This window comes from Neovison vison, chromosome 1, assembly GCF_020171115.1.
Source record: "Neovison vison isolate M4711 chromosome 1, ASM_NN_V1, whole genome shotgun sequence".
Classification (NCBI taxonomy): domain Eukaryota; kingdom Metazoa; phylum Chordata; class Mammalia; order Carnivora; family Mustelidae; genus Neogale; species Neogale vison.
This window is the reverse complement of record NC_058091.1, coordinates 23,017,564-23,042,208: the sequence shown is the minus strand read 5'-3', so window position 1 is coordinate 23,042,208 and position 24,645 is coordinate 23,017,564. Positions and strand designations below refer to the sequence as shown.

Genomic DNA, 24,645 nt, shown 5'->3' with positions numbered 1-24,645 from the left:
ACCTAAGATATTTTAGTGATTTTCCATTATGTTAGGATAAAATCCAAAATCCTTACGATGGTCAATATGGTGCTTCTCAAACTATAATGTTTGTTATAGTCACCTGGGGGATTCAAGTCAGATTTAGGACTGGGGTGAGGCCCGAGATTTGGCATTTCTAACAAGCTCCTAAGTGATACAGATGCTGCTGGTCTGTAGGCTCTACTTTGAGTGGAGAGAGCCTATAGGAGATGAACATTCCTTTTAAGTTGTGATTTCAACTAACCCAGTTAGGGAAGGAGTCCGTTCTTTCTGGCCTACCCACGTCACTTAAAAAGAAACTGCAATTGGTCCAGGCAAATGGGAGGGAAGATAGATAGAAATCGCCAAGTCATGATAATAACTAACCTTTATTCATTCATTCAACAAATAATTACTGGACATCTGTTTGTATGTGCTACCATTGGTCTAAAGAGCCCAGGAGTGAACGAGAAAACATGTCCATCTTCGTGGAGCTTACAACATACACTAGGGTAGACAGAATCAACAAGAAAATAAATAATGTCAGGTAGTGTTTGAGACTAAGATGAGGAGCTAGAAAGTAAGAACAGGTGTTATTTTAAACTGAGACATACACAAGGACAGATTTAGATTTTGTTTTGTTTTGTTGCATTAAGTACTAAGGTAGGCAACTGTGTTAAGCACCTTGAAGAGATCAAGGCATTGTTATCTCAGTGATAGGAATTGCTAGTATCTTATTTTGCAGATGATAAAACTGAAGCTTAGAGACGCTAAGTAACTTGTCCAAGGTTAGACAGCTAGGCAGAACCAGGATATGTACCCTAGCAGTCTGGTTATTACCCATTTCTGTTTTAATTAGCTTCTGCTGAGGAAAACCACAACCCCCAGATCTGTGGCTTGCATATGTATTTCTCACTGTGTTACAAGAGGCCTGGCTCTACCATGCTCAGCTGGGCTCCTTGCGTTCTACAATTCTTGAAGCAAGACTTGAACTTTTTTTTTCCTTTCTTTTAATTTCAGAGGCGGAGTTTAGTGATTCATCAGCTGCATATACACCCAGTGCTCATTACATCAAGTGCCCTCCTAAAGGTCACCCAGTTACCCCATCCCCGAACCCTTCTCCCCTTCAGCAGTCCTCAGTTTGTTTCCTAGAGTTAAGAGTCGCTTACGTTTTGTCTCCCTCTCTGATTTTGTCTTATTTTATTTTTCCCTCCCTTCCCCTATGATCCTCTACTTTGTTTCTTATTCCACATGTGAGTGAAATATATAATTGTTACGTATACATATATATGAATATTACTCAGCTGTCAAAAATGAAATCTTACCATCTGCAATGATGTGAATGGTACTAGAGAGTATTATGCTAAGACTCAAACTTTTTAAGCTCTAGGCTGCCAGTTTATGACAAACATCACAAATAATTCAAGTACCAATACCACCAGGCACATCCACAAGAAGATCAGCAGACCAAGAGGGATAAGCCAATATTGAATCGGTAAGATTTTCCCTCTGCTGGTTTAAAACCCCTGAATTCTGATCACTTAAACTTTTCTCTAAAGTTTAAAGAAGGTGAGTTTAATATGCAGTCAGTCACTCTAGTTTAGTGGTTCTTAATCTTTTGGAGTTACAATCTCTTTGATAATCTGATAAAACTTGGGCTCTGTCCTGAGAAAAATGTTCATTACACTATAGAATTCTGCATTCAATTAAGGGACACACAGGCTCCTAGAAAAAGCATAATCTTCCAATTTGAAAAACCTTAAATTGTTGCATCTTTCCAAATAAATCTCTGCTCTGAAAGCTTCCTTCTACTCCCTGGTGAACAAGAATGATTTTTTTAAACTAATTATTTCATTTAATTAAAAGACAGTTTAATTAGCATATCAATTAGCATATCAAACACATAGTTTTGTTATCTAAAACAGTTCTATAGAAAAAAAGAATAAGGGCCTAACTAGCTATTAAGAACTACTTATTTCAGCTTCTCTAAAGGCAAGTTTTATTTATCGATTACCTGTGTATAAATCAGTCACCAATATTTTTATTCTATGGTCACTGATTTTCTTCTATACTCAGTGGCTTACAACAAGAATGTTGTTTGATACAACTCTGGTCCCTGAGAAATACAAGTATAATTGTAAATTATCCTAAGTCACGTAAAGCTTTTTCTTTTTTAAGAGAAGGTACATTTATCCTTTCCTCCCCCAAATCATGAAATGCATCTCTAGACTACTAAGAAATGATTTAAAGTTCTATATCATTTTTAAATTTCATAGCGTATTACTTTAAAAAAAATACTACTAAAATATAAAACAAAAAAAATTTAAAAAAAATAAAACAACATGATGGAGCAAGCAGGCAAGTAAAATAGTAACTTTTTTTTTTTTTTTAAGATTTATTTATTTGAGAGAGGGAGGAAGAGAACAGGTGCTTCAGCACACTTCTGCAGTAAGCATGGAGATCGGCAGAGTGCTCAGTCTCAGGACCCTGAGATGACCTGAGTCCAAATCGAGAGTTGGAAGCTTAAATGACTGTGCCATCCAGGCACCCCAATAGTAATTTTTGATACATATTACCCCAACATAATTAAATTACAATCTGGTAGAGCTCCCATTAATAATACATAGCTAAATTATTACATGGCTAATACAAGGAGCTTAAAGTAAACAAGACTATAAGGATGCTTAAATATATACTTACACAAGGCCACCTGTGTTTGTGACTTGATCTACATTACCTTATAAGAGAGCTAAGACTTTGATAGTTGACTACAGAATAATTAAAAAATAGGTATTTTGGGGTGCCTGGGTGGCTCAGTGGGTTGATCCTCTGCCTTTGGCTCAGGTCATGATCTCAGGGTCCTGGGATCAAGTCCCGCATCGGGCTCTCTGCTCGGCGGGGGGCCTGCTTCCTCCTCTCTGCCTCCTCTCTGCCTGTGTCTCTGCCTACTTGTGATCTCTTTCTGTCAAGTAAATAAATTAAAAAAAAAAAATTTAAATCTCATTTTTTAAAAAAAAGGTATTTTACGGGGTGCCTGGGTGGCTCGGCGGGTTAAAGCCTCTGCCTTTGGCTCAGGTCATGATCCCAGAGTCCTGGGATCGAGCCCCACATCGGGCTCTCTGCTCGGCGGGGAGCCTGCTTCCTCTTCTCTCTCTCTCTGCCTACTTGTGATCTCTGTCTGTCAAATAAATAAATAAAATCTTAAAAAAAAATAGGTATTTTACATCCAAAATTAATAACACTGTTAATTATACTTCAACTTAAAAAATCGCATCTTATTTAGTATTTTTTCAATAAAAAATGATAACACTTGAATAGATCTAGAAACAATTATAATTAAAAAGGCAAATTTATATTATTTGCACTTAACAAAATCAGTAACAAAATATTCTCTGGTTTTGAAAGGCAGTATAGTCTGGAGAGTAACAGACCAAACCCTGGAGACCAAATGCCCAAGTTTGAATCCCACCTCCACTGTGTAGACAAGCCAAAGGAACAGTGACAAATTTAGATAACCACTCTGTGTTTCAGCTTCCTCTCATTAAATGACTGTGGTAATGAGTGAATGCAAGTATGGGAGAAAGAAATCCGAGCACTAGAATGTAAGCTCTATGAGGGTAGATTCTTATCTTTTTTTTCTCACTAATGTACATAGAGTCCAGAAGAGTGCCTAATGATAGTAGGTGTTCAATAAATATTTATGGAATAAATGACGGGGATTATAATTATTAATACAGTGATTTCTGCAGCAATGGAAAAACTAAACCAGTTAAACTCAGCTATTTAAACTTGGAAACTTCCCCTTTCTCTCCAAACTCCCTCCTTTAAAACAAAATGGAAATATAAGCTTGCTTAAGCTGCACACCCAACTCTTCACCTAAAGCCCACAGCACCAAAAGAAGAGTAATAAACTAGTTTTCAGTTGAGCAAGAGTGCCATCTAGTGTTCATAAAAACTATAATATATAAACTGAAAATCTGGAGTAAATTTTCATCCAGCTTGATGCAGGCAGAGGAAAAAAAACCCATAAATGCAAAATCCATTAGGAAAAAAAAGTCTGCTTTATTAACAGACGAACTCTTTGAAAGAAAGGTAATTCTAAAGGCAATTCAAGAATTGCAACTTTTTTTTTTTTTAAAGATTTTATTTATTTATTTGACAGAGAGAAATCACAAGTAGATGGAGAGGCAGGCAGAGAGAGAGAGGGAAGCAGGCTCCCCGCCGAGCAGAGAGCCCGATGCGGGACTCGATCCCAGGACCCTGAGATCATGACCTGAGCCGAAGGCAGCGGCTTAACCCACTGAGCCACCCAGGCGCAATTTTTAAAGTTAGTATATGCCACATTAGAAGAAACAACTCAGAGTATACTGCAGTTCGGCTTACCACCACTGAGCCACCCAGGCACCCCTATCTCCTAGATTTTAAATACATGTGGGAAAATATTTTAATTGTAATCAAATATTTGGCCAAGAAATTAAAAATTTTAAAATGAGAAATGATTTTTAAAAATTAAAAAATGAGGGGTGCCTGGGTGGCTCGGCGGGTTAAAGCCTCTGCCTTTGGCTCAGGTCATGATCCCAGAGTCCTGGGATCGAGCCCCACATTGGGCGCTCTGCTCGGCGGGGAGCCTGCTTCCTCTTCTCTCTCTCTCTGCCTACTTGTGATCTCTGTCTGTCAAATAAGTAAATAAAATCTTAAAAAAAAATTAAAAAATGAGAAATGACTTTTAAAAACTAAAACAAAGAGATTTCCGTACAATTGAAAAGCCCTAGCCTCAAATAAACATTGTATCCAGTGGAGTAAAAATTTTTTTAAATGGCTATCAATTATGTAATCATTTTGTTCCAGTTCTGCAATAGCCAAACTCCTTAAGGAGTTGAAGCTTATAAAATGAAAAAAGATAAATAATTTTATCTGTTCCCTCTCAGATACCATTAAACTGAGAGTAAAGTATACCAATTTGAGTTTGGGAGATTTGAATAAAAATTTGGGTTTGCAATTATGTTTAATCTCATTCATTATTCATTAGAGAATGCTCATAAGTTTTGGGCTTTATTTCTAATTCCTTTTCCTCTCAAATCATAGACACAGCTGAGATGTGATTCACAGCTCATTAGATAGTCACTGAATGATGAAAAGAAAGATGTTTGCCACTTCCCACTTTTAAGACCAAATGCTATTTTACTTTTAGTACAGAATGGGAAGTAGGGTATTTCCTAAGGTTGAGCAGGAATAATGGAGGTGCGGGCAGAAAAGTCATGGGGGTCAGGGGGCATGAAAGAAGAAAATCAAGAAGCTGCTAGAGGAGGTGGGCAGGCCTTGGCGGTCCCCAGCTGGGGAAGGAGCAAGACCTGGGGAAGGGCATCCATGGCCAGGCTTGTGGTGTGAGGCTCTCTTTCTGGAACTTCTCAGATGCTTTTCATGAAGAAGCAAATGGAGAAATCCACATGGCACGGAACTGAAAGCAGCCTCCAATCAATTGGATGTAAGAAACTGAAGCTCTCAATCTAAAAGCCCTCCAAGAATTGAATTGGTCAGCTGACATTTTAATGAGTTTGGAAGTACATCCTTTTGCATTTGAGCCTTCAGTTGAGACTATGGCTCTGGCTAACACCTTAATGACAGCCTCATGGGAGACTGTGAAGCAGAGGTCCTAGCTAAGCCAGATTCTCAACTCACACAAATTGTGAGATGATAAATGTGTATTGTTTTTAAGCTACCAAATTTGTTAGGAAGGAATGGATAACTAATTCAATTGTTAAACCAAAAAAGCTGCTCAAGCCCACCTTTGTGAACCATACCCTGAGTTTTGCCCCCATGCTTGCGGCAGTCTCCCCAGTTACCATTAAGGCCTGGACCCTGCTTTTCTTCTTGGCAGAACTAGGTGCTCCTTTTGTGGGTTTACAGATTAGGTTCTTCTTAGTTCACCTGCCTGGTCTCTCTCTCCCACCCAAGGGCTTCTGTACCTTCGGCAGCATGAATAATAGGACAGATGAGGAAACTTCCTAGCTTCAGTGACCAGACCATCCTGGAATCTAAGTGCATGTCTGGATTCTAAGATAAAATATATTATTAATTTTATTGCTTTTTGCAGTTTCTATTCACCATTTACCAACTGGTATGAAAATATGTCAGTATTGAACAAATATTACAGTGCCAAGGCATCCTGGGTAACTGTCAGCCCTGGTTTATGCCATCAGGTTAATTCCTCAGACAAGATTCAAGATCCTAGTTCTACTTCCCTTCAGTTAGTTTTTTAAAATAATTAATGTAATTTTTTAAAACTTCTTTTGGACATTTCACTCTTTAAATTCTGATGGTATTACCATGTGGAAACTGCAGAGCTGGAACTATTATAACGCCAAACACTGTGGTGAAAAGGAGCTTTGACAAAAGTCATAGTTACATGTTCATACAGGCACTGACAGATGGCAAAAAGAAAATAAAAGGGGGCCACAAAAGGAAGCAAAAAATGAGGCCAAAACTTAGTCTGCAGGAAAGTACAACAGAGCATTAATTATTTCTAGCCAGCCATCAGAGGTTTGGTTTGGGCATGCCAGAGATAGGATTGTATACTTGTGTAAACAGATGAGTTGAGGAGAAAAGTTAATTATTACAGTAGAATTTATATGCTCCATTAAGCTGTCTTTGTTATCCTAACCCATCCTGGTCTTTCCTCACTCTGGGTTAATGTAACACTCTATGTATCATATAAGTTTTCTGTCCTTAAGTCATTACTCAATATAAAATATATGCTCATTGCAAAAAAAAAAAAAAAGTTATACGAAAACAGATGAATGTTAAGAACATAGATACTTAGGAGTCAGACATGCCTCCTACCTTCCCAGTTTTCACCAGTTGAGTTATATAAGGTTCACCTCAGAGCATTGTAGGTATAAAATTAGGTAATGAAGGGAGATGGACCTTTAAAGAAAGTGCAGTTTGTATCAATTCTTCCAGAATGTGGATATAAACCCCAAATATAAAAAGGCAACAGTATAGCAAAAATTGAATTTTGTAAATCTTGTGTGACCCAGAGAATGTCTTTAGCAGTTGTACCCATTAGGCCTGGGGGGCCAAGGAAAGCAGTATCCAGGAAGACTGAAAGTGCTTCTTCTTAATGATTTTGAGAATGATTTTAGATTTTGAGAATTTCTTGTTTCCTTGGCTAAATAAATCAGAAACCTATTCTAATGCATTTGTATTTGTATATTTGTTTAGGGAAGATGTCCTCCTCAAAACCTATAATCCACCTGAAATTTTGCACATATTGTATATAAAATGCTTATTGGCACATTAATAAGCACTCAACAAAATCAACCAATTATTAATTATTATAAAAGGAAAACTAAAATTTCCAATAATCCTGCTCTAAAAGAGAACAACAGTTAATATTTTTGTGCATGTAATGCATTTGGTGCTTCTACTGTGTGTCGTACATACATATCTCCCCTTTCTACCAAAAATATATATTTGGCACTATTTTAAAAATTTATTTTTCATTTAAATAGTCTTTTCTTTTCTAATAAATGTGTTTTGTTTTCAGTAACTGTATACAGCCCTTTATAAATATGTATTATAATTTATTATTTAATTATTGGATACTCAAATTATCATCCACTTACATAAAAATACATATGGTTAACACATTTACTTTCTAAACAGCATTGCAGTGATTATCATCATACATAAAATTTTCAAGTGATTTCCTAGATGTGGAGCCATTATGTACAGATTCCTTTAGCAACAACTGTACTTTTGTCAGCATGCTATCATAAAACTTAAAATTTTTAGTCAGTCTTGATTTGCTCTTAATTTTTTTTTCTCTACATCATCGCAAAATTCTCAAGGGCAGTGGGTGTCTTCTACTGCTTTTTATATCCCCCACAGCGCCAGAACAGTGTCAAACACAAAGAAAAATTCAAAATGAATTCTTACTTTAAAAAATAGACTCATTTCAGCCTTAGGTGGAGAGGGAGGCCAGCTAGAGGTGCTGTGGGGTTCAGGAGAAAAAACAGTAACCCTGTCATTAAGTATTTTAACAAAGGAAAAGCCACCAACTATAATTTAGTTTCATTCCAACCAATGAAAAGCATTTGATATAAACATGTAGTACTAAAATATTTATTTCAAGGTTTGATTCTTCACATTTTATAACACATCAACTCCCAAATTCAAAGAAGCAGCCATTAAAAACTAGTATAGATTGGAATTAGACACTCATTAATCTTAATAATTACCACTAAAGAGATAATAATCTAATGTGCAAAAGGAAATAATAAAAAAATAAAATCAAAATTAAAATACTCAATATGTATTGCAAAAGCCAAACACAAGTCTAGTTTGGGGTCAAACTTTTCTTTAGAAAATTACTTTTATATGTTAAACTGAAGGGAAAAAACAGTTTGCCTTATATCCATTCTCCAATACTCAGTGCAGGCCCAACTGTGCAAGGTTTTTTTAAATCTTCAGCATGTAAAGAAGATGAACGAAACTTTTAATGGAGCATTTAAGAAAAAGCAAATGGAATTATCTGTTAGTAGCTGTTACTAATAAAGGAAATATAGTATTTAGATTTTCCATCTTCTTTGACAAGATTCATTGTCAAAATCATTTTGATTCATCATGCTATACTAGATTTTTTAAGGCATATGCCAGAGGTATCAAAACTCTGACCTAACAAGTGGTATACAAAATTATGCAAAATGGCAGGCACTATTATGAATTTGAAAATATTTTGTGCTTAGCAGTATAGTTATGATGAAATTTACAACTGGCTCAATTATAACTGTGGCTCAGTTGGTTAAGTGTCTGCCTTCTGCTCAAGTCACGATCCCAGGGTCCTAGGATTGAGCCCCTCATCTGGCTTCCTGCTCAGCAGGTACCCTGCTTCTCCCTCTCCCTCTGCCTGTAGCTCTCCCTGCTTGTCTTGTGCATGCTCTCTCTCTCTCTCTCTCTCTAAAATAAATAAACTAAAATTTAAAAAAAAATTTTTTAATTTAACTTGCAACGTATAGGCAACAAAGTTAAAAACATCTCAACAATTATGTTAATTTAAGTACACAGTTCAAATTGAGTAATTTCTTAAAATTATATAATTTATTTCACTATTTAAACAATCAAGATTAAGATGTTCCATTTTGATCAGATAAATGTTGAACTGTGGAAAGGATATGGAAAAAGTACTTTTCTACACTATTTAAACAATCTTTTATTATGGTTCTAGTAACAATTTTCCACAATAATGGAATAAAAGAATCCAAGAACTTTAAAATATGCATGGGAGACATACAAACAGAAAAATGATTTGTATATGAGCTCAAAGTAATGATACAATCTGGGCTTGATTTCTAAAAAGACAATTGAGGCCCCTTTCTTTTTAGCTGTAAACAACTTGCTGTTATGACATGTAATGCAATACCATATTTTGGGAAATTTCAAACATTCACAATCCACAGGAAAAATACTCAACACTCCTACACTATTTTTTTTAAGCCCACAATAGTGCAGTCTTTCAGCTACAAAGCCAGAAGCCAGTTAAAAAACCAGTACTTTTCCACTAGAGTTACTTATGGGGCAGGGAAGGGGATGTTCGACACTGCAAACGTTAGGGTCTAAAATAAGATCATTGCAAGGAGTTACTACAACACTCACACTGCCAGCACTGTCATGGCAACAATGAACTAGCTAGGAGAATGCTCTTTTAACATTCAAAGCTAACCTTGAGTCTATTACTCATGGAAATATACCAAATTTTCTTTTAGACAGTTCACTAAAGAAATCATCTTACTTGGTAATCTCTTAATGTAAAAATAAACCTTTCATACCCCATATTTCCAAGTTCACAGTCCAGAGTCTCCCTGTAATCAGCTGAAATTTATAACGATGACATAATAAAAATTATGTACAATGAAATGTGAAATTAATCAGGTTCCAAATGCAATTTTCAAGATGGGTCAGGGTTTAAATAAGAATTTGGATATGCAATTTACTTCAATGTTTCTCCTAGAAACACTGAAGTTATACATTTCATCCTGAAGGAAAATTAATTTGGAACAAAAAGTAATAAATATTTTCACTGCTAGGAAGTTTATATTAAATTTTTATTCAGAAAGAGCAGTATAATGATGAAAAGGGTGGTCTCTGAGGAGTCTCAACGGCTGGGTATGAAACCTGGCTCTCTTACTAGCTACGATACCTTGGACAAGTAATTTAACCTATTTGGGCCCTGATTTTTCCTCATGATAAAATAGGGACAAAATACCTACTCTTAAAATTTTGTTGTGAAAACTGAATGAAAAAAAAAATATATATCTATGTATGAACATATTTGTATGTAGAGGGCTAAGAACTAGGCTTCCCATAAAGAATGCCTAATCTTACTACATTGAAAAGTTTACATTCTGCCAAACTAGAAAGATTAAAAGATTGCTGCAGATGACTTAAGGTAACTTGGTTCCAATGCCACAACAGATTTTAAAGGGGGACAGGCATGGCAGCTTAGGAAAACACACGCCACACACAACCAAGCAAATTCAAGAAATCTAACATGGTACAAAATCTCTTCAAGCCCTGTTACCTTTCTTGAGGTATCTTTTCTGCCAAGAATCTTTGATTAGTTACTTTGTTTTAATCATATCAAACTGTCTAAGCTTGGTCACTTACCTGGCAAGAATGAAAGGACTGTTTTGGGGACTTTCAGTTGAATACGTCAGGATCCCACGGTGGGGAGCTGAACAGGAACACTGATAGTACAGCTCCAATCTCCTCAGTAGACCTTCAAGGCTAACACTCTCTGTAGCAGGTAACTTGCCTGAAGATTCAGTTGCTTCCTGACAACACTGACATCCAAGCCATGATTTGCTTTTCCTACATTATGTGTCCCTGGAGATGTATTTGAAAGTCAAATGCTCACAAGTGGAATAATAGACTAACATGATATTAAGGGAGGAATCGAATTCCCAGAAAGCTAAAACAGTATATATAAAATCCTTAATTTGTTTCCAAGAGGTGTTTTCTTTTTTTCCTCTAGAGTGCTATCCTCTAGGCCAGGGAACCTGGGAAATGGGTGAAAATTTTCCCCAGCTGCTCAGGAACCTGGGGTACTCTACAAAGCGTATCATGCTGGTGGCTCAATTTCCCATCTTTTTTCTATCACACTGTGGGGGCGGAACAGAATATTAATAGTTAACATTCACTGAGTGCTTACTGGATTCCACTAAGCGTTGCACATGTTACCTCATTTAATCCTTTCAGCTCTATGAGGGAACTGAGGTTTAAGGAGGTTATGTAATTTGCCCAAGGTCACCGAGTTTGGCAGAGTAAGAATTAAAGCCAGGTCTGACTAACTCCAAAGCCCATGATCTTGACAATTATACTCTAATCCCATCCAAATACTGAAGCAAAGGCCTTGGCCATGGACCTCCACATGGCCACCTGGATGACACATGCAACTCCTTCTGGCTGGTGCCATCCTGACGTCGCAGAATGGTGTTAGACTCCCAGGAGGGGATGGACGCTACAAATTTGCCATCACCGCTAGAGCAAACCTCTGGGGGAGCCAAACACCTACCTGGGGGCAGTGGTTGGTTTAAAGCACCCTCTGCTAACGCTGGACATCAGCACTAATCAGCTTATATATATGAAAATTCAATGTACAGAAGACAACTAGGAGTGTTAATATATGTGGACACAAAGTATAGTACAAAAAAATCCTGAAGTAATGCCAGTTTGGAGTTTGACTCATTAAACCACCTAAGATCAAGCTTATCATCATCAACATCATCGCTAGTATTTATTAAGTACTATGTATTTCTACACGCTTTGCATGTTCTACCCTGAGTTTGGTATTATTGTTACCCTCATTTTACAGGAAAGTAGTCTCAAAGAGTTTATTCATAAATAAATTTTAGGTTGCAGAATACTGAAAGTTACAAAATGCTTTGCCAATATGATCTCTTTTATAATCAAATCACAAGGTAGACAATTATGTAAATTCACAGATGAGGAAATGGAGACTACTGAGGTTAATTTACTCATGAGTAAATGGCTGGTAAAGAAAATCCAATAGGATCTTTATTTTTTTCCCAGTAAGATGTTTAAATTACTCTGAAGTAATATCTCTAGGCAATGTGAGACTGTACACCTCGAATAGTTAGAAAACAAAATAAGTTAAGAAATGCTTTTCAATCAGAATCATTATTAAAACTAAGTGAAAACAGTCTCTCCCTCTGCCACGTCAAAAGATAGATAAGTGCAGTGTTTGGCATATAGAAAGTACACAACAAATACCTAATAAATGAAATGAGAAGAAATAACTCACTAGGTTCAATGGTAAAAATCTACACTGTCTCAAAAAAAAATTCAAGGGGCGCCTGGGTGGCTCAGTGGGTTAAGCCGCTGCCTTCGGCTCAGGTCATGATCTCAGGGTCCTGGGATCGAGTCCCACATCGGGCTCTCTGCTCAGCAGGGAGCCTGCTTCCTCCTCTCTCTCTCTGCCTGCCTCTCTGCCTACTTGTAATCTCTCTCTGTCAAATACATAAATAAAATCTTTAAAAAAAAAAAAAAAAAAAAATTCAATTATTTCTCCTATTCAGAACTTCTGTCATCAACAAAACTGAATCAATACAGGTTATATTTTATAATCTAAGTTTTCCAATGCACACATTACTTGTTAGATGAAGCAGTAGACACACCTTAATTGGTGAGGTGTAATCACTACACAACTTTGAGAGACCTTGTTTTGTAAGAAAACCTGTCTCTCTATCTTTTAAAAATCACTTTTTACTTTTGAAAGGCTTCTCTTAATTATGTCCTTCAGTGCCATTGAACATATCACTCTACCACTATTTTGCAAGGCTTGGCCTTTATCACATGATTGGAAGAATATCTTGCTGTGTTTAGGCTATGAATAGCATTTGAAAAAATACTCAGTTATAATTATAGACAGCTAACACCTGCCAACTTGCTAGAAAATGAAATCATGTAAAATTTTAAGATGAGTGTGCACTGCTTGTCAAACGCTTAAGATTCAAAACAGTAAATGCTTACTTTTAGTGGGGTAAGCTAAGATTCTAACTAGACTCTACTGAATATTACACATAGAATTGAGACATTATCCAAGCTAAGTTTTAGAAAGTATATTCGCTCATCAATTTAAACAATTTTAAAGTTAAAACACTAAATGAATACTATTTATACTATTAAAGGAATACTCTTATTTAATGAATATGTATATATGAAAGTTGATTTCTGAGCTGAAGGCAGATGCTTAACCTAACACTGAGCCACCCAGGTGTCCCAAAAAACAAACATCTTTTAACAGATTTTTAGGGGCACCTGGGTGGCTCAGTGGGTTAAAGCCTCTGCCTTCAGTTCAGGTCATGATCTCAGAGTCCTGGGATCAAGCCCCGCATCAGGCTCATTGCTCAGCAGGGAGCCTGCTTCCTCCTCTCTCTCTGCTGGCCTCTTCGCCTACTTGTGATCTCTGTCAAATAAATAAATAAAATCTTAAAAAAAAAAAAAAAAAAAACACAAACAAGAAGCCTGAGTGTCTCAGTGGGTTGGGCCTCTGCCTTTGGCTCTGGTCATGATCTCATGGTCCTGGGATGGAATCCCGCATGGGGCTCTCTGCTCAGTGGGGAGCCTGCTTCCCACTCTCTTTGCCTGCTTCTCTGCCTACTTGTGATCTCTCTCTCTCTCTCTCTATCAAATAAATAAATAAAAATCTTTTTAAAAAAATAAAATACGCAAACATTATGAAAAATGTATCTTTATCAGCACTAGTTTAATGTGGTGTAGTAACCAAAAGGAAAAAAAGCAAAGCATGGGATGTTTCCATAGTATGCCTATTTAGATGAGTTTTTCATATTTCAATTTCTAGTCTGCCTAATGCCCCCACACAATGCCATCATCAAATATTCTGAGGGACTCTCAGATGCCCCTGAGTACACTGTGACTGCATAATTAAAGTACTAGGTAATTTTATCAAGGTCATCAAAGGTCTCAATGTAATAAATGTAGTCTAGAAAAGTTGTGTCAAAGTAAGACCTATTTTCCATTGACTTCCATTAAAAAAAGCAAGTATTTTACCATATGGTATGACAAAAATAGACTGATTTGAGAAATTGTGACAAAGAAGAGATTAAAACTGGTGGCAAACCTTGCTTGTTGTACTTCCATCCTACTATGCATTTTAGGTACTGCCCTCCTCCCCCAGCATCTCCCTTGTCCTTCTACAAGTTCTAAAAATTTCCACATTTCTATGGCTCCTCCAGTCCATGTTAATTTGCTTCCACATAAACACTGCCTCTTCTCAAATATGAAAATTCTTTATGATTAAGACATAATACCAAACAGGACTCTTCTATGTCAAAGTTTTAGGTGACTGATAACTCTTTATTATATGCAAGATTCCATGTCTACTTTCTGGTCAGGTGCAGCAAATCCTTAAACTGGCTACTTGAGTTATTAATTTATTTTCTATTCAAATGGTTAAAAGATATTCTGCAAATTTCTAGAGGTTACTAAAAGGAAAATGAACATAACTCCAAAAGAGAACAGCACCCCCACACCTCTATTTTCTCGTACCTCTACTCCATGAATGATCTGTAGAGCACTTTTAGGGCACAAAGTGTTAAAGATGAGAAAATAATTCTAATTATGCTAAACCATTGTTTCAGAGGGTCCTTCAGGATGGAATGAGCAACCCATGACCTTAAACTGAAATCTAATAAGCAAGTGTTTAACATCCCATTTTTCTGCAAAACACCTAATCCCATTTATAATTTAAATGCTTTAAAAAAAAAAAACACCCCATTTTTAAATTAATCATTCCGGTTTTTGTTTCTTTCTTTTTCTTTTCTTTTTTTTTTTTTTTTCATGCTTGAGACCATCTGGGGCACTGTAACAGGAATATTTGAAATCTGAAAACTTTAAAAAAAAAAAAAAGGAGGTATCCTTGTTAGTTTCAATCTTTTCTCTAAAGTCAGAACAAAGGAAGAGGACAGGATGTATTTATATATTATAAAGAGGACACAGAGGGTAGATAGTACAGATAGGATTCATCCTATAAGCCCAAGGGCAAAAAAAAAAAAAGATAAGCTCTTTGTCTGCAAACCATTTAGAAAAAAAGTTAATAGCTGCCTTCAGTTTCTTCACATTCTCCATTCAAAGAAACACAGACAACCTGCGGGTAAATAGCATTCTCCACTGAGATCAAAAGCTGCTAAAGAAAGTGGTCAAAGGTAGGAATGAGAGGAAGCACTGCATAGAGAAGTAAGCCAGGAAGCTTTCTGAAGGAAAGGGACTGAGTTCTCAGTATATTAATAAAATAAGAAAGGCCAGAAAATAGTAGATATGGAAGAGAGAAACTTAGCGTAAAGCTGAAAGAAGACTCATACTGCTGTGGCTGAAAGTAGCAGTGAATTATTTGAGATGCACTACCTTACACTTTTGGCTTTGACTAGACCTAACAGTAAAAAAGAAATCAGAACAAAACAATCAGTTTAAAAGCCCAAATCTGCTTCTAGAATGTTCCTAATCTCATGTTGCATTTTATATCACTATGCTTCTAATCTAATAGAATCTAAATTATAACTAGGCCAGGGGTGCCTGGGTGGCTCAGTGGGTTAAAGCCTCTGCCGTCAGCTCAGGTCACGATCCAGGGGTCCTGGGATGGAGTCCTTCATTGGGCTCTCTGCTCTGCAGGGAGCTGCTTCCCTTCCTCTCTCTGCCTACTTGTGATCTCTGTCTGTCAAATAAATAAACAAATAAAATAAAATAAAAGTAAAATAAATTATAACTAGACCAAAGCAATACTTTATCTAGTGAGATATTAGATCAGTTCTAATAAGGCCTCTGACTAAACTTGACTACCTTGCATCCCCCTTCTTCCTCACCAACAGAAATGTTTTTGTTCAAGTGATGGGGGTGTCCTGGCTGTTAGGGGATGAATGCAGATTAGTCCAAACCAAAACCAGAAATGCCCAATTTCCTTGCCAATGACTAGCTTAGAAAAGGGCATGTGACCCAACCCTAGTTAATAAAAACTGACAGGAAGTCTGCTGGAGGCTAAGAAAAGCTTTTCTTCCCTGATAGACACAAGAGAAGAAACTCTTAACTGCAGATTGGTCATGAGTGCATATGCAGCTTGGAACTGCTGGGGCAACCTTGCCACAAGTAGAGACAACCCTTCCTATGCTGAGGGAAGGAAAGCAGAAAGACAGAAGTCAAACAGGTAATGTAGTTTGATAATGAATCAATCAATGACACTTAAAATTACCCAACCTCAAGATTTATTATACTAAGTAATAAATTTCTTATTGTTAAACCTACAAACTATATATTACCCAAATTTGATATCAAATGGATACTCCAACTGCAACCCTTAACAAATGAAAGGTGCATTTTACCCAAGAGCTAAAGTTTCATTTCTCCTTGGGGGGTAACAATTCCTTCACTAAATGAAAGCCTCCTCCACCCCACTTAACAAACATATATACTTTGTTACTTATTCTAAATTTTCTTAAGCCAAATTACTCTCAGATAGTGTTACTTGCTGGCATGTTTACAAGAAAATTTAATACTTTTCCTTTCTCATAGTACAGAAATGAAAATGATCAAATGACCATTCTTAGAAAACTACTTGGCTGTTTTGAACACTCATCTTTTGATGAATATTTACACACTTACATTCCTCCCTTTATTATGTGCATCATAAAGACTACAGTTCACCAGTAGACTATACTAATGTATCTGGCCAGTGTTAATACACCTGTTCCTTAGTTTAGAAAACCACCCATTGAAAAGGTATTATGGGGTTAAGAACAACAACAAACGCAGCATAAATAAAGCCTACTATGAGAATAGAAGACCTTCCTCACCCAAGCAGGGAACAAGTCTTATTGATCTCCCAGTCCAGCATCTCTTACAGAACAGTTCTCAAAAATGTGTTCTACAGATTTGAGTATGTTGATGGGAAACCAATAAATTGAGAACAGGAATACAGAGAATGCTCTCTCCCAAGATGCCAATTTTTTTACAGGTTTAGCCATTTTTAGTTGAATCCATCCTACCCCTACCCCACCAACTCTCTTCCTGACTATGGTCATCTGAGCTGATTTATAGCAATTAAGAGCAGGAACAGCTACAGGAATTGCAAATTCAGTTCAGCTTCTGCTGCTTTACCAATGAATAACAGAAAGCATTATGGACACTGTATTTTATTATTTGGTTTCTCACGTGAGGCTGCAGCAGTATATAGAAGCCAGATGACAGGGGACCTCATGTAACATCTCAAGAAGTTTAAATTCTATCCTCAAGGATTTTAGACAGGAGAGTAACATGATCAGATTTCATTTCAGATAAATGACTCTGAAGTTATGATACATCAATCTGGAGGATGGGTTAAGTCTGGAGAAGTGACAGATTAACAATGGCAGAACTACAACCATAGTGGCAGAGGCAGAAATCCCTTCAGGAACTTTTTCTAATCAGATGTATCATAGGCAACTTAATCTCAACAGGTCTAAAACAGAACTCACCACCCCTCCTAAACTGATCCTTTACCACTCTTCTGTCTCAGGAAATGGCTGAACTATTCACCAAGTAGTTCAAGCCAGAAACTGGAAAGCATCCTTGATTTTGTTATATTCCCCATCTCCTGTATCCATTTCAATACTATATCCTGTAGCTTCTAATTCTCAGCAATCTCCAGACCCATTCACTGTCTCCGACTTGTTCCCACTATATCCTACTTCATCATAATTTTTGCTTTGGACTAGTGGAAAAACCTCCTAATTGATGCTGCACAGCCACTCCTGACCCCCGAAATTTATTCTTTTTATTGCTCCAAAAGTAATCCTTGGAACACACCGTGGATCATGTTCCCATCTTGCTCAAAACGCCTCAGTGGATTCCAGCTGTTACTAGGATAAAGTCTACCACTCAAAACTTGCCCTATAAGATCCTCTGTTAACCAACTCCTGCCTAAAGATAGTAAGAATTCCTAGTATTACTGAGCATTTCTTATGTGCTATGGCACTGTGCTGTGTTTTGGAAGCATTGTTTCATTTTATTCTCATTGTGAGCATCATCATAATTTTGCAGATGAGGAAACTGAGTCAAGGACAAATTATGCAACTTATTCAACATTGCAGAGCTAATAAAGTACTGGAGCCAGATCGGACAGAGAATGTGCTTACGTTTTCATTCTCCCTTCAAAAACATGCTCCAAACACATTGTGTTACTTTCCGTTCCTAGAACTCATCTGCTCTCTCTTGCCATGAGGTCAGTCTTCACACAACTGCTCCCTATGTGTGGAATGTCCCCCTCACAAATTTCATTCTTGCCTGGACTATATCTATTCATCTGTCAAATCTCTGCTTAAGTATCATCTCTTCTCGAAGTCATCCCTTACTATCTGAAATTACATTATTTATTTCTTTATGGTCTGATTCTCCAGTAAAATATCAAAACTGTTCACCACTGGTTCTTAGCTCTTAGAATGGCATTCACCAGGGGTTCAATAAACATTTGCTGTATGAAGGCATGCATGAATGATTGGGGATGGAAACTCCCTAATCTGGTGACTTTATTCAGTTTGAGAAGTAATAAAAAGAAGCCAAATATAAATTTGTTCATCCACTGGATATTTAATAGCTTCCAGGTCCCAGCCAATACTCTTGAGAACTTAACAGCCCTCCTGAGGGGACAGACATAAACCTGTGACGACAGCACAATATAAGTAGAGTGCCTGCTACAAAGTAGCAAGAATTAAGTGCAGTAGATGCAGAGATGCAAGAAGAGTATAAATCTATGGAAAACCTTAAGAGTGGAGGAGACTCTTTAATTTTTTTCCAGGATGAATGAATCCTAAAATACATATCATAAAGTCCAGGTCTTTCACTTATGAAAAAGGGGAGAAGCATTCATTTTATACTGGGGTACTTTATATCTTTAATTCTCACAACAGCTCTATGTTATTATCCCCATTTCATAGATGTCGGAATCCAAACTCAGAGAGATCAAGTAACTTAACTTGTCCAAGTTTACAAGGGATGTTAATAGGGGAGGAGAATTTGAGCCCAGGTCTGACTCTAGTACCCATTTACTTACCAATATATCACAGTCCTTCGACCCTGCACTCCCCAGAGCCTAATTACTTCTGTTTTCAATACAATTCTTAACTAAATTGGTTATCTGCTTTCCCATTTGAATATAAATAAGCAGCAAAATTAAAGATTCAGGAAGAGAACAAAGTGAAGTATACTGACAGTAAGAGGAGAAACAAAAACTATTAAAAACTAAACACAAAAATTCCAAAAATATGGACCATGTGGTCCCATATACTCCACCCTCAGCTAAACAATAGTACTTGATGTGTATAATGATGATCCCATTGTGGGAAAAAATGGCTGTTCTAGACACTGCAGTCTAAGAAAGAGAGAAATAACTTTCAAGGCTTTAAAGGGTAAACTTCAGGTATCTAGAAAATTCCTCTCTGATAACTCTGGATAAATGAATTGTCCAAACTGTTTATGAGAAGAAATATCCCAAGATCTTGAAAAGAGTCTTCATTTTATGGACGTGATTATTTTTCTGTTGCTTTAAACTAACCAAAATAGAAAAACTATTAATCTTAGCTTACATATCCATGTGTGTGTATCCAAGTAAACTATAAGTTTTAAGAACTTCTCATAAATGAATTGGAACAACACATGGATTGAGTAATTTAGACTGACCAGCATAGTGTTACTGACCATTCTTAGGATCTAAAAACAACCTTTCTCTAAACAAACAAGCCCAAACAAAACCCTTCTAATAAATCTTCCAATAAAACAGGAGAAATTGATCACAATACAAAACAGGAGGAAAACTAATATTTTTCATCTGTTACACTGAAACTTAAGTAGGTACGTATGTGAAAAAGAAAAATCAAACAATTGAGGCAAACACAGAGAAAACGAATTGAATAATTTACCATGAATGTTTCTACCATTCACTCAACCTGGATTCAACTTTTTAATTTGAAGATGTTAGCTTCTTTGTAACAGAGGCTTTTATTATTTTATGTAATTCATTTAAAAAAAAAAAGTTTTTGGAGAACAGACCCTGATTTCTTGTTTTGCTTCAAAGAACATGAGAAAACAGTTCACCAATTATCCTGAACAAGTGAAGAAACATTTAATATCCTTTATCATTTGAGAGGCTTTTAAATGAAGAAACTTTCCACACAGAATATTGTTTGTAACAATGTGAAAAGTATACTGGCTATTCTTCCTAATAATATGTAAAAATGAATATAAGGAAAAGCAAGTCTTTACTTGCAATTAACTGTAACTTTCTCATATTTTTCTGGGAGGAATACAGTTCCTGCTAAAACTCTCTAGAAGGACAATTCTTGTTTACTTATATTTGAAAACTGCTTTTATTTTAGTTCCACTTGCACAGTTTCGGCTCCAGATTCAACGTCTTCCAAGCCACTCTAAATTTAAGCTGTAGAATGAATTTGTAATGGGTTCACAAAACCACCTAGCAGCAAATACAACGTGAATAACTGCAGGTAAAACTGCACTGTACTAGATGGAGATGGACGGTTGTAATTACAAGGTTTTCTTACCTGGACGCTCTTCAAAATAAATTCCGTTTTCTCTCTTACATCTTTAAAGGGACATCTCTTAGAAAGCATCAGCAGATGAGCAAGAAGTTTATTCAACCCATCCAAAGAAACAGCATTTGAAAGCCCGTCTGATGGACGAAGAGGTGTCTCTTTCACCGAACGAAGATACTCGGTTTTTCTCAAAATGGTTTGCTTAATGTTTTCCAGTGCTGTCTCTCTAGTAGTTGAATCTCTACTGCACAGTCCATCCCATCTCACTTCATTCTCCCCTTCAGCCATGACAACTGGAGATTTTTTTTTCTTTGCCGTCTTCAGTTACCTTTCAGCATGTCCCCAAAAGCACTTTGTATTTTTAAAACGAGAAAAAATGTAAGAATAAAATCAGAGAAATCGAATCGTCATGAAAACACAAATGTCTGGGAGACATCTGGAACCAGAAGTGTCTTTTATATTAATTGCTTTCAACCAATCTGCGAGACAGAACTCACCCTCTCCTACATGAAGGGGCAGTCTTCTTGTCAGAGACTAAAAAAAAGTTGGAAAGTTGAAACCCTACAGCGCTGGCTTTGCTGCACAGGCAGTCCCGGGGAAGTGCTCTCCTCCGTCTCGCGGGGTCAGCGGATATCCTCACGTTGTGGAGCTGTCAAATCCGTGCTCTGCCCAAAAAGGCTGGTAACAGTTGAAGGCGCTCCAGCCATTCGGGGTTTTTTGTCTGGGCAGCCACCGGGTTCTCAGGAGCATTCCCACCCCGCCCCTCCTCCGGCACCAGTCCCCGCCCCCTGCAGCTCCTCCCTACCCCTCAGCTGCCGCCGGGAGCTGGTGGGGAAATCTCGCCAAACCCTTGCTCACTGGCTGCCGCGGCCGGAGACCCAGTCGCTCGTTGGTGGCGGCCGCCTCTGGCAGCCGCTGTCCCGGCTGCAGCGTTGGAGGAAAGTGTCTCTGGCCCCAAGATTCCCGATCCCCGAGCAGACGCCTTTTCTTTTCCTATACCTGCGTCCTCGCCCACCGCCCACTAAACCTGACGGGCACAGGGCTGGGCCACAATCCCCAAAAGCGGGGCCGGGCCGCGGAGCTGGCGGAGAAGCCAGGCGGGAGGCGCAGAGCCCGCCCCTTCGCCCAGCCCCATCGGTGGGGCTCGGCCCAGAGGGCGGGAGCAGGGAGGGGAGATGGGGTCCTCACCCCCCAGCCCCTCCCCTTTCTCCGCCCGGCATAACCCAGGAGCCGCCCCTGCCCCAGCGCCCTCTTCCCCGCCCTAGCAGACGCGACCCGCGGAGGCAAAGCCATCGGAAAAAGCCCCGCCCTCCAGCCGGCTACCTCCAGACCCCAAGTCCGCGAGCGGCCGCCAACTGCTGCCGGCTGCTGCGCATGCGTGATGCGAGCAGGGAGCATGCGCCTAAGGGGCATTTTTGCGTCGGTGGCGTTTTTCGTCCTCTGACGTTGGGATTCTCCCGGTTGGAGAAGGGGAGAGAAAAGTAAGGAGTTGAAGTACACTGAAACCATTACAGACAAGACAAGCACGGCAAAGAAAGAGGGCGTAAACACACATCTGGAAGAAATTGAATCGAAATTTAAAATTAGTCTGAAAATAGTGACAGTCTCATTATTACGCCAAAACCGAGATTTAAGAAGGCAGGGCGTCCTCGCATTGACTTCTGGGAAATGTAGTTTTGATGTACAGACGCGTTCTGTGGGCGATAGAAACTACAGTCCCCAGGAGCCACTGCGACGTCGCCTGTAGGGGCCTTCGAGCCAACGGTTAGCGCGGATGGAGGTTGAGAGCGTCGATTCGGTGAGCACTGTAGGTTTGGCTGCCAATTTTTCTTTGACAGGATTTTTTCCTTCTCCTATTTCCTCACGTATTTTGGAGACCAAGCTATCTAGAGCTGTCCTCCTTAGTCCAGGGGTAGTGTCCAGTAATCTGCCTGGGAAGGAGAGTCCGGGTGCCCCAGGCCGAGGGCATATGAAGGCGCGAGGAATGATCGGGACCCCAAGGGGCTTAGAGAGCAGCAAAAGGCCGGGCAAGCTCGGGTCGTGATCTCGGGGTCCTGGGATCGAGTCCCGCATCGGGCTCTCTGCTCTGCGGGGGGCCTGCTTCCCTTCCTCTCTATCTGCCTGCTTCTCTGCCTACTTGTGGTCTCTGTCTGTCAAATGAATAAATAAAATCTTTAAAAAAAAAAAAAAAAAAAGAGGGATGCTGTAGAAACCGGTGCGTCTTGCTGCGGCTTCCGCTTAGCCCTTTGAGGTGGACTCGCTCACGAGGGATTAGGTATCCCTGTGCATTGCACTTTTGTTTGCCATTTCATAGGGGTGTTCTGTGTTGTATACGCTCAGTAGAATGAAATCCCAGGCAAGGCTTTGAAAGCGAGTTTTCAAATCCATTTTGTATGAGATTAAGGGGGAAAGAATCCCCAGTATTCCTAGATAATGAATGTTTGCAGGGATACTGCATGAAAAAAGACCTATAAAAATTTCCAAAACTTAGTACGTTTAGAAGATCCATTTGTTTAAAAACTACTGTTTGGTTTTGAAAAGTCATTCCTCTTGAGAAAAGTCAAGGTAGTCAATGGACTGAGAACCAAATTCGATTTTAATTCTTCACATTGCGGAAGAGATTTTTTTCTAAAAATTGAGCCCTGGGGCGCTTGGGTGGCTCAGTGCAAAGAGCAGTAACTTTTGATCCCCCGGGGGGGTGAGTTCCACCCCCATGCTGGATATAGAAATTACTTAAATAAAAACTATTAAAAAATAAAATAAATTTAAAAATGAAAAAGATGAAAATTTAGCCCTGTGAGGTACTGAGTACACAACAGTGGCAAAGACAGCCCCTATCTAGTTACATAACCTAATGGTTAAATGCACAGTTTTAGTACAATATGATATCTGGCTATCTGGCTTGGCTAGAAAGATCACCAGGGAAATCTTCATCCTGGGGAAAGAGGGCTAAAGCGACAGCATAGGGTGAGGGCTAAAGGGACAGCATAGGGTGAAGCCTAGAAGTGAGAGAGGTATGAAACTTTCAGGAAACCAAAATAAGCCAAATCACCCATATTTGGGGAAGGATGACTTTTTATCTACTGATGTATTCTGTAGCTGTGAGGAGACAAGTACTGTGAATTTTCCAGATAGTTTCTGAAAGTGACCTGTCCTTGAACAGATAAGTTTCGATGAATTGGTATAATTTGGAAAGCCTTGGGTATGGTTTACATTCTATGCTACTGGTTTAAATTCTGCTACTGATTTAAATCAGATTTTTTTTTTAATGTGAACTTCTTATGAATATGATTTCAAAAAATAAAAACGACATTCTTTTTTTTGTCTTTTTTTGGGCTCGTCCTCCTTTGGCCAATGCACAAAGAGTAGGGTAGTTTCTCAAATCTCTGTCCCCTTATCACATAGTTGAATATGATCCCTTCCAAATCCATGGTTTCACTACCACCTGTGACTTTTAAATGTATAGCTCTATCCTCCTTTACCTTTCCAGTTTTCATATACCCATTTCCTTGATATTTCTTGTTTGATACCTCAGAAGCCTCTCAAGTTCAACATGCCTAAAACCAAATGGATGGTTATCTTTAACGAGTCTGATTCTTTTTCAGTGTTTCCTATTTCAGTTAATGATCCTACCATCTACTTGTGAAAATTTGAAAACTACACATTATTGATTTCTTCCTGTCCTTCCTGCCTCTATAGCCAATTATTACCAAGTCCTTTCAATCTCATCTCCCAGATAGCCTCCAAATCCATCCTTTTCCCATCCTCTGCACAAGCACAGTCTTTTCCAAACTGCCATTGTGTGTTGCCTAGATCGTTACAATAGGGATAATTCACTCTGGCCTTTCTCCATTGGTTCTCCACACTGGAGTCACAATGATCTTTTTGAAATGCAAATTGGACTAGACTTTTCACTTAAAATCATTGATTGCTATCTCACTATTCTTAGGCAAAACTTATTTGTAAAGCATAATATCATTTTGTCCCTTTCCACCTCTCCAGCCTCACCTAATATCATTTTGTCCCTTTCCAC

The 24,645-nt window shown here is 38.3% G+C and overlaps 2 protein-coding genes across 9 annotated transcripts in view; one reads left to right on the top strand and one right to left on the bottom strand.

Annotated features, from left to right (window-relative positions):
* SESN1 (sestrin 1) overlaps positions 1 to 21,731 on the bottom strand; it is a 122,205-nt gene extending 100,474 nt beyond the window's left edge. Inside the window, exon 1 of the mRNA XM_044244513.1 lies at positions 20,622 to 21,731. Coding sequence (XP_044100448.1) covers positions 20,622 to 20,900 — 279 coding nt within the window. The 5' untranslated portion in view covers positions 20,901 to 21,731. The remainder of the gene's footprint in view (positions 1 to 20,621) is intronic.
* Positions 21,732 to 22,323: 592 nt separating this feature from the next.
* Positions 22,324 to 24,645, top strand: part of CEP57L1 (centrosomal protein 57 like 1) — a 69,705-nt gene continuing 67,383 nt past the window's right edge. For 2 of the 8 annotated variants that reach the window (XM_044244497.1, XM_044244456.1), the window contains exon 1: positions 22,327 to 22,419. In XM_044244497.1, coding sequence (XP_044100432.1) covers positions 22,387 to 22,419 — 33 coding nt within the window. In that variant the 5' untranslated portion in view covers positions 22,327 to 22,386. Of the gene's footprint in view, positions 22,420 to 24,645 lie in introns of all 8 variants that reach the window. The other 6 variants (XM_044244503.1, XM_044244460.1, XM_044244499.1 and 3 more) reach the window with 6 other exon arrangements.